The 13,768-nt window shown below is 48.6% G+C and overlaps 1 protein-coding gene across 1 annotated transcript in view; it reads right to left on the bottom strand.

Annotated features, from left to right (window-relative positions):
• Window positions 1-12,025, bottom strand: part of TMCC3 (transmembrane and coiled-coil domain family 3) — a 123,461-nt gene extending 111,436 nt beyond the window's left edge. The window contains exon 1 of the mRNA XM_066633308.1: window positions 11,691-12,025. Coding sequence (XP_066489405.1) covers window positions 11,691-11,828 — 138 coding nt within the window. The 5' untranslated portion in view covers window positions 11,829-12,025. The remainder of the gene's footprint in view (window positions 1-11,690) is intronic.
• Between the last annotated feature and the right edge of the window lie 1,743 nt (window positions 12,026-13,768).

Here is a 13,768-nt window from a genome sequence, read left to right as displayed (position 1 = left end):
TCTCTTCCAGGCCCGGTCGATGCAAACGCATCCAACAGATGGGAACATTTCAAGAATGCCGTTTACAACACCGCCTTGTCCATATTTGGCAAGAAGACCAACAAGACAGCAGACTGGTTTGAAGCCCACTCTGAGGAGTTGACACCAGTCATTGAGGAAAAGAGGCGAGCTCAAGCAGCATACAAGGCCTGTCCCAGTGAGCGCAACCTGCAGGTCCTCCGAGGTGCTCGCAGCAAAGTCCAGCAGACTGCCAGGAGATGTGCTAACGACTACTGGCTCCAGCTCTGTTCCGAGATACAGATAGCAGCTGACACGGGCAACATCAAGGGGATGTATGATGGTATCAAGCAGGCCCTAGGTCCAACACAGAAGAAAATTGCCCCTCTGAAGTCTGCAACAGGCGAGGTCATCCAGGATCGGGCGCAGCAGATGGAACGCTGGGTGCAGCACTACTCTGAGCTATATTCCAGAGAAAATGTAGTCACCGAAGAAGCGCTGAACAACATTGAGTGCCTGCCTGTGCTGGAGGAGCTTGACAGTGAACCAACCCTAGAAGAACTTCACGTGGCCCTGGACTCCCTTGCCTTTGGCAAGGCACCTGGAAAAGACAGCATCCCTGCTGAAGTCCTAAAGTGCTGCAAAGAGATCATCGTCACTGAGCTGCATGAAATCCTTTGTCTCTGCTGGAGAGAAGGTGGAGTACCTCAAGACATGAGGGATGCAAACATCATCACGCTGTACAAGAACAAAGGCGACAGGGGTGACTGCAACAACTACCGTGGCATCTCTCTCCTTAGCGTTGTAGGAAAGCTGTTTGCCCGAGTTGTACTAAAGAGGCTCCAGGTACTTGCAGAGAGCGTTTATCCAGAATCACAGTGTGGATTCCGAGCCAACAGGTCCACCACTGATATGGTATTCTCCCTTAGACAACTGCAGGAGAAATGCAGGGAACAACGACAGCCACTCTTTATAGCCTTCATAGATCTCACGAAGGCTTTCGACCTGGTCAGCAGGGATGGCCTCTTCAAGATTCTCCCCAAGATTGGATGTCCACCCAGGCTCCTCAGCATCATCAGATCCTTCCACAAGGACATGAAGGGCACTGTTGTCTTTGATGGCTCCACATCACACCCCTTTGACATCCGAAGCGGCGTGAAGCAGAGCTGTGTTCTTGCACCAACCTTGTTTGGGATCTTCTTCGCTGTCCTGCTGAAGCAGGCCTTTGGAACTACAACAGAAGGCATCTATCTCCGGACCAGATCAGATGGAAAGCTCTTCAACCTCTCCAGACTGAGAGCAAAGTCCAAAGTCCAGCTGAAATGTCTGCGTGACTTCCTCTTTGCCGACGATGCAGCTATCACTACCCACTCTGCCAAAGATCTCCAGCAGCTCATGGATCGTTTTAGCAAGGCCTGCCAAGATTTTGGACTGACAATCAGCCTGAAGAAAACACAGGTCATGGTTCAGGATGTGGACTTACCTCCCTGCATTACAATCTCTGCGCATGAACTGGAGGTTGTCCATGACTTTGTGTACCTTGGCTCAACGATCTCCGACACTCTTTCTCTCGATACCGAGCTAAACAAACGCATCGGTAAAGCAGCTACCACGTTTTCCAGACTCACAAAGAGAGTCTGGTCCAACAAGAAGCTGACGGAACATACCAAGATCCAGGTCTACAGAGCTTGCGTCCTGAGTACACTTCTGTACTGCAGCGAGTCATGGACTCTTCACTCACAACAGGAGAGGAAACTGAATGCTTTCCACATGCGCTGCCTCCGACGTATTCTTGGCATCACCTGGCAGGACAAAGTTTCAAACAACACAGTCCTGGAACGTGCTGGAATCCCTAGCATGTATGCACTACTGAAACAGAGACGCCTGCGTTGGCTCGGTCATGTCGTGAGAATGGATGATGGCCGGATCGCAAAGGATCTCCTCTATGGAGAACTCGTGCAAGGAAAGCGCCCTACAGGTAGACCACAGCTGCGATACAAGGACATCTGCAAGAGGGATCTGAAGGCCTTAGGAGCGGACCTCAACAAGTGGGAAACCCTGGCCTCTAAGCGGCCCGCTTGGAGGCAGGCTGTGCAACATGGCCTTTCCCAGTTTGAAGAGACACTTGGCCAACAGTCTGAGGCTAAGAGGCAAAGAAGGAAGGCCCATAGCCAGGGAGACAGGCCAGGGACAGACTGCACTTGCTCCCAGTGTGGAAGGGATTGTCACTCCCGAATCGGCCTTTTCAGCCACGCTAGACGCTGTTCCAGAACCACCTTTCAGAGCGCGATACCATAGTCTTTCGAGACTGAAGGTTGCCAACTAAGTAGAAGCCCAATGGAAGTGTATACCAGGAGGGTGCCAGCATGGCTAAATGAGCGGAGTTTGAAAAGCTGTAAAGCACAAGGAAGCTTCCTTCCGTAAACAGAAGTCTTGCCCTAATTAGGAGAATTAAAAGGAACACAAACTCCCAAGATAAGAAATGTAAACATATTATACAGGACAGCCTTCGGTATCCATAGGGGATCCATTCCTGGACCCTCTGCAAATAATGAAACCCGCAGCACTTCAAATCCACATGCCAGACACCCTGTTATCCTCTGAACATGACAGGAGCTGGTCACACCTGAAGGGCCTTCTGAGGGCCAGGGAGGTCACAAGCTGAAGGGAGGTTGTGCTATTCAGGCCTCAAAAGGTCCTCCAGACGCAACCAGAGCCTAGTTCTGGTTGTGTTCAGAGGGCAACAGGTGGCCCACCCCACAGGTTCGGAACCCACAGATAATCAGCTCCACGGGTAACAAGCCCATGGACACTGAGGGCCGCCTGTACAGGAGGCTAAGAAAAACTTTGAGCAACGTTTGGCCAACAGCATTAAAAAGGAATAAAGTTTCTTCAAATATGTTACAAGCAGGAAATGGCAGAGAAGTAGTTGGATGGTGCTGGAGGGAAAGCGGTGATAAAAAGAGGGATAGCAGAGAAATTAAATGAGTTCCTTGCATCTGTCCGATTCCACGGATGCCACTGCCCAAACTGCCTGCTTGGGATCATTAAAAAAGGAACTGAAAATAAAATGGGCAATATTATAATGCTGTTGTTCAAATCAATGGTAAAGTCTGGAGTGTTGGGTAAAATTCTGGTTGCAGCTTTCTCCTTATGTCCTTCACACACAAAGTATTCTAGAGAAGGACCATGGAAAGTTATTCTGACACGTAACTTCCTTGGATATTGTGCGTTGCATGTATCAGAATAATGAAAATTGAAACAAAATAATATTTATGGGATTCTATTCATCAAAGAACAATCAGACCAGTAATACTGGGAGCTGCTTATATTGCACTTTTTGTGCAACATGTCAAAACGTAGTTTGAATGCAATACATATATATAAAGAAAAAAACAAACAACCCAACAGTGAGAGCACTGTCCCTATCAAAATTGCCAATTTAAAACCTGTATTATTTTAAAATATGCCCACTGCTGCAATCAACCGATTTCTACTTGCAAAATATTTCAAAAATACAAGCAAACAAAAAAAATCTGTTAACTACTTTTTAACTTGCTTCATTGCTCTGTATAGGTACCAAAGGCTATTGCATTTCTAATCCAATTTCAAACCCTGCGTCCTGTTTCTGCAGTACAAAGAACTACAGCTAACCCCACTTTTTTACATTGGGATAAAGCACAGAAAAGGTTCCTAGCCCTGTGAGATGTGGAAGCAACGTTTGTTGGTTTTGGACTTCAGACTAAAGAAAACAGCAAGCCTCTGACAGCCCAATACTATTCAAGGCCTGTGCTGACAGAACACACATCTGCCAGCACAGGCCATTTGCAGCACCACAGGGAGCCAGTGTGTCAGCAGGAAGGCTGGAGCCATCTCACAAACGCCAATGGATAGGACTAGGATATAAGATTGCAATCCTATAAAGCGGAGGTTCCCAAAGTGGGTGTTGCAATATGTTTCTAAGGGTGTTGCAAAAACTGCACTGATCAAACCACTCAGCGGTACAGGCGCAAAGCACTTGAGTGTTGCGTGGAGATGCGGAGCAATGCGCTGGGCTCTTTGAGGAGCTCAAGAAGGGCCCACCCTCCTTTCCGGCTCTGGTTCACACTAATTTTGAGGCTAGTTTTGTTGGCACAAAAGTGTCATGGATGTCATCATGTCAGTGCGTCACACTTCATTGGCACTCATTTTCGGATCTGGAGCTCGAGGAGGGCGTTGCAGGACAGGTGAGTTCAGCAACCACTGTTATACACACTCACTGGGAGTTGTTGTTGGCAGCCTTCAGTCTCGAAAGACTACGGTATCGCGCTCTGAAAGGTGGTTCTGGAACAGTGTCTAGTGTGGCTGAAAAGGCCAATTCGGGAGTGACAATCCCTTCCACACTGGGAGCAAGTGCAGTCTGTCCCTGGTCTGTCTCCCTGGTGAATGCACTGGGATCTACTTCCGAGTAAACATGCATAGGATTGCTCTGTAAATGGATTACCAGTGTAATTTCTCAGTAACGTATAATTGGGTTATATGGCCTCAGTTTTTGTCTCTAGTAAGCATGTTCATTCAAATTTATGATAACTTTTTCTTGTACATTAGAATGACTTTGAAGTGTTTTTAAATACAACACTAGTGTCAAATTTAGGGAGCTAATTACATTGTCAGTGAAGAAACGTTCATGGAATCCATTTTGTTATTCTCAGACAAGATTGGTTCCCACTACATTCGGCAGGGTTTTTATAATAGCTTAAGGTAATAATACACATTACGCCATTAGATAAATTTATCAGATGTCAAAAAGTGATTTATTTGTCTGGTTTTCTATATATTATAGCAACTTAACTCTTGCCAAAAATAGCATTTTCTTATCAAATTCTACAGCCAAGTCCTTACTTCTGAGACTAGGCCAAGACATGAATCACTTGATATCTAAGAACATGAAAGAACTTGCAGGATCAAACCAAACCCATCTAGTCCAGAAATCTCAAGCCACCCTCCACACATTCAGTAAACACATGGCTGGGGAATTCTCCCTAGGGCTATAGTTATAACTTTAGGACACAGGACTTTAAAAAAAGAAGGAAAGGCCATGGAGACTATCAGTTGCCTTTTTATTGCCACCTTTACACAGTGATCACTCCTGTCAAAATGTCCACATTCACTTAAGCACAGGTGGGGCTTCTGTACCCATGGGGGATCCGTCCTTAGTCCTGCCCCCCCCCCCGCCACGGATACCAAAAATCATGGATAATCACATCTGCTGTCTTTGGCTCCTTAAACCCTCCAAAGGGGATCGAAGCAGTGGTCTGGTCCCTTCCAGAGGGCTTTCTGAGACAGAGGCATCCACCCACTGCCTCTACAGGCCTCAGAATGGCTGTTTCAGCCAAAAAACGCTACTTTTGGTTTCCCTCGGGTGGACACACACTGCCTCTGTGGATTTCCGAAAGCCTTCTGGAGGTGACCAGAACACTCAGGTGAACCCATGCTGAGCCAGATCCATGGGTGCACAATTCATGGATTCAGAGCTCCCACCTATATACACTTTCTTAATCTACCCATAAACATAATCACCCAAGCTCTATATACTATTGTTCAGACACTCTCATGCATGAGAGCAGTTTTAAAGCCTACTATCAACTGGAGGTTGCATCTTAGCAAGCATTTTGGGTGTAAGGCTGGCTGGCTAACTACAAAGAAAGAGTAATTTAAACTGGGGGAGATCAAGAATATGAGACCAAAAGTCATTTTGAACTGAGAGGGAAATGTACTGAAGTAGTAATAATGTAAAAGGTCCCTGAAGGAATCTTGTAGTCAGTGAACACCAGAATGAAAAATAATGCAATAATAAGTGAACCCAGAAAATTTTCTTTCTACCAGAATGCTAAATGTTTCAGTGCTACTCAGTGATGGATTTGCAGAGTCAGGCTTTCCTCTCAGCAGTCACATGAGAATGCTATCACGCAGAGTCTGTCCCTCGGGAAGGCTTACCAACACCACCACTGGAGGCCTCAAGCAAAAGTTGCATTATCAGAGCTCCAGAGACAAGGAGGCATTCTCCAGAATTTAACATACGTAAGCTACAATGATTAAAGTTCCATAAATAGGTAATCTAGTGCTTAAAAGTCATTACACTAGACAAGGTAAGCCCTAAACCAACTCCATCAAGGTCTGTCCCAAGCCCAGCTGCAAAAGGAGGAGGGTGGTCACCCTAACATGGTGACTAGAACTGGGAAACCAGGCAAGAAACCCCATGGAAATCCAAAATGCTTCCACATCTGGGGCAGCTGATGTGCCAGCCCTGGGGATCCAGGGTGCTGGTGAGAAATGGACTACTGGCCAAGAAATAAAATTCATGACAAATCCAAAAACACTGTGATGGTTTGGCCACATTTGCAGAATTAACACCAGCTGGCTGCCACACAAGCTCCTCTGGTGAGAGTAACCTCCCAACCGGAGAATTCAACAGGCAGAACCAAAGAAAACATGTCTCAGACATATTGAGGAAGATCTAAGGAACCAGCAATTGATCATCAACAAAGTAAGAAATATCACCAGGAATCGCCAAGCGTGGAAGCATACGTAACACCAGAACCAGGGGCCATCCACTAAAAGTGAGTGTTGGGAGGGTTAGGGCAGACAAAAGAAAATATTGCTTTACTCAGCATGTGGTTGGTCTGTGGAACTCCTTGCCGCAGCATGTGGTGACAGCATCTGGCCTGGATGCCTTTAAAAGAGGACTGGACAAGTTTCTGGAGGAAAAATCCATTACAGGTTACAAGCCATGATGTGTATGTGCCACCTCCTTATTTTAGAAATGGGCTATGTCAGATGTAAGGGAGGGCACCAGGATGCAGGTCTCTTGTTATCTGGTGTGCTCCCTGGGGCATTTGGTGGGCCGCTGTGAGATACAGGAAGCTGGACTAGATGGGCCTATGGCCTGCTCCAGCGGGGCTGTTCTTATGTTCTTAAACTACAATTCCCAGAAAGCCTTGCAGGTCTCTTGTGATCTGGTGTGCTCCCTGGGGCATTTGGTGGGCCGCTGTGAGATACAGGAAGTTGGACTAGACGGGCCTCTGGCCTGATCCAGTGGGGCTGTTCTTATGTTCTTATGTACATGGATCCTAGCAGCATGTCCTGCAGTGCTTCGGTTTACAGAACAACCTGTTCCCCAAGCACCAGCTAAGAAGTGAAGAAGAAGAAGCCCTAAACCAGAGAACTGAACAACCCACATTTAAACATGTGTCAGTCTATCTATACTATTACCCACATGTGTGGACAGCTGAAATAGTTCAACCAACTCAAATGTGGGAATATCACTAAATTTCACCTTGCCCCCCCCCCCCAAGAATACTTCCATGTACAGAAGAGGATGTTCTCTTCTGCCCCTCTATTCATCTGTTACCCATCTCAACAGACCTCTCATCACCTTTCCTCTAACCATCCTTAATTAAAGCAGCAACTGTTACCCTGCACATGCCCGATCTTGTCTGAGCTTGGAAGCTAAGCAGGGTCAGGCCTGGTTAGTACTTGGATGGGAGACTGCCTGGGAATACCGGGTGCTGTAGGCTTATACCATAGTCTTTCGAGACTGAAGGTTGCCAACCACCTTAATTAAAAATCAGATACTTGTGCCCCTCTCCTTAAAGCCATTATTGAGGGAAGCATCTGTTTTACCCAGAATGAGCAATGACAAGCTGTGCTATCTGACAAAAAATCTCTTCCTGCCCGAGGTATTGCAGCAGTGAAATAATTCATGGCTATGCTACAAACAGCAGATGCAGGGAGAACTGCCACACACCAAAGATAGCTCAAGGCTGCTTCTCAGACCTCATTCTTTGGTCCAGCAAATGTGAATACAGAGGCTGCTTTGATGAAGGCAACATGCATCAGGTATCCACTGTCTGTCCCTCTTCACTGTTTTACAAGAGGATTTTTGCTAGTCCCAAAAGTATGACCCTTCCTTTGATTTCAGCTTTGCAACAGCCATCAACAATTACATGTGCTACCAGGTTGACTAAGAGACAGCAACTAGCATTACTTTTTAAGTGCATGAATCCATGGCAACTAAATTCTAAAGGCAAATAATGAGAAAAGGCTTCAGCTGAAAAGAGAGAGAGTTTCACTACCTTAAGTCCCCGGTCCTAAATGCACATTTATTAGGAAGCAAATTCATTCAGTATCAAGAAGATTTACTTTCAAAGAAATGCAGACTTGCCAGAGAAAAGGCTTTGCTGAGCCCCCCAAACAAGGAACCTCACGACCCAATACTAACCAGTGCTGGCGCAGCAGGGCCCTTTGGCCCACGCTGTATCCAGCGCTGGTTAGGAGCAGGTTGGAGGTCTACTTGGGGTAAGGAGCATTTGTAAAGCTCCAGCCTGTTCAAAGGGGCTACTTGGATCTGTGCCAGCAAAATTACTGGTGCAAATCCAAGCAGCCCTGTGTCAGGCTTCCAAGTCCCAGAGCATGCACTAGCATTGCTGATCCCACCTCCTTCCTGGGTCCGATCTGCCCCCATCTCTGCCCTCACCCTGCCCCGGCACCACACAGCAGGAGCTTACCTGTTCTGCTGGGTGCTCCTTGTGGATGCAGAGCTGGTGGGATGGCACAAGGCTTCCTACCAGCACTGCTTACACACTGTGCATTGCAACATGCTTTACGACACACCCTAGGCTGGTGCAGCCGTGGCTGCAACAGTGTTCATCATGGACAGGATTGCACCGTCAGACAACTTTAATCAGTAAAATTTCAATCAGTGTAGTAGCTCTACAAAACTGTATACATTGAGCCCACTGTATCCACAGATTCAGGACTCGCAGATTTCATTATCTGCAGGTCCCCAAACCCACAGGTCCAATCCACATGGAACCTCCAGAGGCCTTAGAAGGCACAACTCCCATTGCCTCCAGAGGATTACAGGGCTTCCAAAACCTGCGGATTTCATTATTCACAGGTTTCCTTATCCACAGGGGTTCCTGGAACCGAGCCCCTTTTTGCTGATTTCAGAGGTCCTATTCTGAATGGTTCTAATTCACATCTTTACTGTTTTCCTCTGACTAGCACCAGTGTGCTATCAGAGACACAAAGTTAACACATGTTTAATCATATATTGCCATTTAATGTAGAACAATGGGCTTTTTCAGAGGAAAACCGGCAAGGTGGAGAGCACATTGAGGCAAGGTGAAATGACACGGCTGCCATAAATATGAAGTGTTTAGCTGGCATTTGTCATTTTCTTGCTTCAAACCACGCAGGCAAGACTGATTACTATTCTCCAGCAGGCACTGTAAACCAGGAGTCCCACACAGAAAGTACCTTATATAGTACATACACACACAGTTTTACAGAAGATCAAATTCCCTGACTTGCAAGCACTCTGGCAAAACTATTAATGCTTTACCACATTCTTTAAAGCCTACAATGGGAAAATTAGAAATGCTGTCAAGTGACACTGCAACTCAATTTGTAATATTCTGTGTAACGCAACCATACCCCTGTCATAGCCAGGTTTTTCCCCCACACCTTTTCCTAATGAGACCTAACTCTCATGCAGCACAGAAAGCAAATGCACTTAGAAAGTGTTCCAAAACCAATTACTGTCATCCTACTGTCACATCCACAAGACTCTTGGTATGATGGGACACGCTAAGTATGTACTATTCTAAATTTTCTTCCTGAGAGCATATCAGGAAAATTCTGGACATGCCTCAATTCACAGCTGATTAAAGATCTTTTGACTCAGGATACAGGCTTGTACTAGTCTAGTCGACTAGGCTAGTCGACCTAGGGCGTCACTATATTCTAAAATTCTGTGAAACTCTGCACTTGACACATGTGAGTACATTAGAGTTTTTTCTAACTAGACAGTTAAGAATGATCTTATAAAGCTGAAAGAAAGGGGGTATGTTGAGAGGCAGGCCAGGAATAACAGGGAATTTCCAGCTTTTCTGAAATCCCACCTGCACAATTAATGTACTAAGAACCGTTCTTGAGGCACACACATTAATATCTGAGAATGCAAGTTCCCTACTGGAAGTCACACATTTTTTAAAAGGGGGGGGCAGAAACTTCCACAACTACTAGGACTGCCAGTTAGCCATTATTCTGAGACATTTAGACCCAGCTGCATACAGAGATAAAGACTCTGGAGCATTACAGAGCAGAAGTGGCCACCTTTATTTTTGGACTTTCCAGAGGGCTCCATCTACAAAGCATACAATCCCCAATTTCAGAACTCACAGAGCAGTAGTTTTGTTTCTTTTACATGCAAACAGAAAATGTTCTTTTGACCAATCTCAAGATCATTTTATCAAGAGTTTAATGTTTTATAGCAAAAAAAAAGACTAAATAACTGGGAACATTTATTTTCAAAATAAATTACAAGTGAGGAAACCAGAGGCAAGATCTGTAAGCCCCACTTCACAAATTACACCAGGAGTGCGCGGGGGGGGGGGGGGGAGTGCTGTTCCCCCACTCTTCTATGTAGCATATGAATGAGCTTTTCAAAAGATTCCTGTTGTGGGTCAAGAATGGCCACATAGCAACTGTTTGACACAAGGAATAGGGGAAGTGTTCTTCCCAGCACACAATGCACAGCTCAAGTTGGTCTCCACCATCATCTTAGCCACATGAACCAATAGGACGGAAAAGCCCCTAGGAGTATGGATATTCTGAAAATTAAGCCCTGCTGGAAAATCAGTGCCCCCTATCTGACTATTGACAGGACCCTGGAGGAATTCAAAAATCTTTCTGTTTGTTGCTTATTCACATCTCTTAACAGGAATTGCAGTTAGCAAGTGCAGAACAGAGGATGGAACCTGGACCCGCAGAGTACGGGCTCTGCAGAGTGGATTCACTGGAGGAGTGTCCCCAACAGAAGCAGCATGTGCTAGACCACAGCAGATTGGATGTAAAATCAGCTCCCTCCACGTCAATGGGAATCTTGCCATTGATCTCAGTGAGATTCTCCTTTCAGCCAGAGCTAAAAGTACAACCATCATCCAACCCCAAAGGAAGTGGTCAGAGCAGATGGTGCTGCCACAATTTGATCACCTGCCTTTCTCCAAAGAGACACGGATGGGAGGCTATAATTATCACACCCTCAAACCCTGACCCAACCAGAAAAGTCATCTTACTTACACATGAGGGGAAACTGAACTGCTGCCTAGAGAAAGGGGGGCGAGATGACTGGGGCTGCAATCCTCTCCACACTTACCTGGGAGCAAGCCCTATTGACTAAAATGGGACTTACTTCTGAGTAGGCATGCAGAGGCTTGGGCTCGGAGTCCCCAACCTGATCCACGCCTGGACTCTCTGAGCCTGGAGCAGCTGAGCCAGAATCCAGGCGAAGAGCGCGCTCTGATGGCCACAGGCCAGCAGGACCATTTGGAGAGCAGCTCGTCCCCTTCATGGCATCAGATGCCGGAGAAGGGCTGGGGGTGCGGGCAGAAGCGCCTCTTCCAACCACAGAGACCCTGTCCACCGAGCTTCCCTCTGAGCACTTCCCACGGGGGGGGGGGCAGTGGATGCCACCCAAGAGGAGGGGGCGCCCTTTCCTAGCGCCCGAGCCGGCCTAGCGTGCCCACCTCGGGGGGCAGAGAGCGCTCCCCCCACCGCCTCTGGGGGAGCCACTTCCAGGGCCGCCGCGGGGACTCCCAGCCAGCAGGCTGCTCGGGCTCCCCCTCCGCCTCCGCCTGCAGCAGCCTTACCTTCCTCAGCACGCCGGGCAGGCAGCGGCTGGGGCTGCGGGCGCCCGCGGGGGGCTCCTGCTCCTGCTCGTCGCGGGGCCAGTCGCCGGCGCACCTCCTGCTGGGGGACTTGGCCAGCCCCAGGAGCGCACATTTCATGCCCGCCGAGGCGGCGGCGCCCAGCCCGGAGGACGCGGGCGAGCCCTGGCCGGGGGCGCAGGCGGGGGGCGCCAGGCACAGGACCGGGGTCCCCTCCACGGCCGCGGCGCTCGCCCCGCGCCCCGCCAGCCTGCTGGGAGGCAGCCCCCGGCTGGGCGCGGGAGCGACAGGACGCTGCCGGAGCTGCCCTCGCCTCGCCCGCCTCCTCCGCTCTCCTGCCCAGCCAGCAGCAGCCTCCACCGCCTGTCGGCGTGCGCTTTTACGCGCGCCCGCAGAGGCGCACTCGGGGGATGCCCGCGGAAGGCGGGCGCGCTCCCAGGCAGCGGGGGGGGGGGGCTGGCCCTGCGGAGCCCCTCGCCGGCGCGTGGCCGGGCAGCCTGGAGATGGCTGCGCCTCCCCGGAGCCACCCGGGAAGTCTGAGGACGTACCCCTTGGTTAGCCAGTGAAATAATTGACTCCCCCCCCCCCGCCAATCACTCCCCTATCTCTAGACTAGAGCAGTGTGTCTCATACCCTTGGTCGGGACCCACTAGGTGGGTCGCGAGCCCATTTCAGGTGGTCAGAATTCACCCCTTGCTTAGCCACCCCCAGTGCCCCCCTCCCCATCAAAGCCTCCCCAATCTCATCCTCTTGAACTAGACTCAGCCCAATCCTATCCACACTTTCCTGGGAGTAAGCCCCTTGACTCTAATGGGACTTACTTCTGAGTATAGGCATAGGTTTGGGCTCTTAGTCTAGTGTTTCACAAACGGTGGGTCGGGACCCACTAAGTGGGTCATGTGCCAATTTCAGGTGGTCAGGACGCACCCCTTGGTTATCCCCCCGCAGTGCCCCCACCAAAGTCTCCCCATCCCATCTCATCCTCTTGAACTATAAATTTTCTGCTGTTTCTCAAACTGTGGATCAGGACCCACTAGGTGGGTCACAAGCAGATTTCAGGTAGTCAAGACGATCCCTTGGTTAGCCACCCCCAATGTCCCCTTCCCCCCCCCCGCCAAAAACTCCCCTATCTCATCTTGAACCAGACTAGGGCAGTGTTTCTCAAACTAGGTGGGTCCCAAGCCAATATCAGGTAGTCAGGATGACCCCTTGGTTAGCCACCCCCAGTGCCCGCCACCGGACCAAAGTCTCTCCATCTCAACCTCTTGAACTAGAAATTTTCTACTGTTTCTCAAACAGTGGGTTGGGACCCACTAAGTGGATCATGAGCCAATTTCAGGTAGTCAAAACGCACCCCTTGGTTAGCCACCCCAAGTGCCCCCCTCCATTTCTCCAAACACTCCCCTATCTAATTTTGAACTAGACTAGGTCAGTGTTTCTCAAACTGTGGGTTGGGACCCACTAGGTGGGTCACGGGCCAATTTCAGGTGGGTCCCCATTCATTTCAGTGTTTCTCAGAATGTAGGTCAGGACCCATTAGGTGGGTCAGGAGCCTATTTCAGGTGGAACCCCATTCATTTCAATATTTCAGTGTTTCTCAGAATGTAGGTTGGGACCCACTAGGTGAGTCACAAACAGATATTAGTTAGGTCCCCATTTATTTCAATATTTTATTTTTAATATCCAAGGTTGCAGTCCTATCCAACTTTCTAGTGCCAGTGCAGCCATGCCAATGAGGTGTGTGCATTCCATCCTGTGGTGGAGGGACAATCACCGAAGCCTCCTCAAGGTATGGGAACGGTAGTTCACTTACCTCTGGGCTGCATTGCAGCTGCACTGGTGCTGGAAAGTTGAATAGCATTGGGCCCTTAGACTTGATGCTACTATGGCATGTGACTGCATTTGGGGAGATGTTACAGATCTGTACTTTGAATAGGCTACTCTGTATATGCTCTGAACAATGATAGTAAATGGGACTTTCTCCTGGGTAAGTGTGGGTAGGTTTGCAGCCTAGGATTGCTAAAAATTTTCCTGCTTGATGATGTCACTTCCAGTCATGA

Source organism: Tiliqua scincoides, chromosome 7 (genome assembly GCF_035046505.1).
Source record: "Tiliqua scincoides isolate rTilSci1 chromosome 7, rTilSci1.hap2, whole genome shotgun sequence".
NCBI lineage: Eukaryota > Metazoa > Chordata > Lepidosauria > Squamata > Scincidae > Tiliqua > Tiliqua scincoides.
The sequence above is the reverse complement of the archived record's forward strand: the minus strand, read 5'-3'. Positions and strand labels throughout refer to the sequence as shown.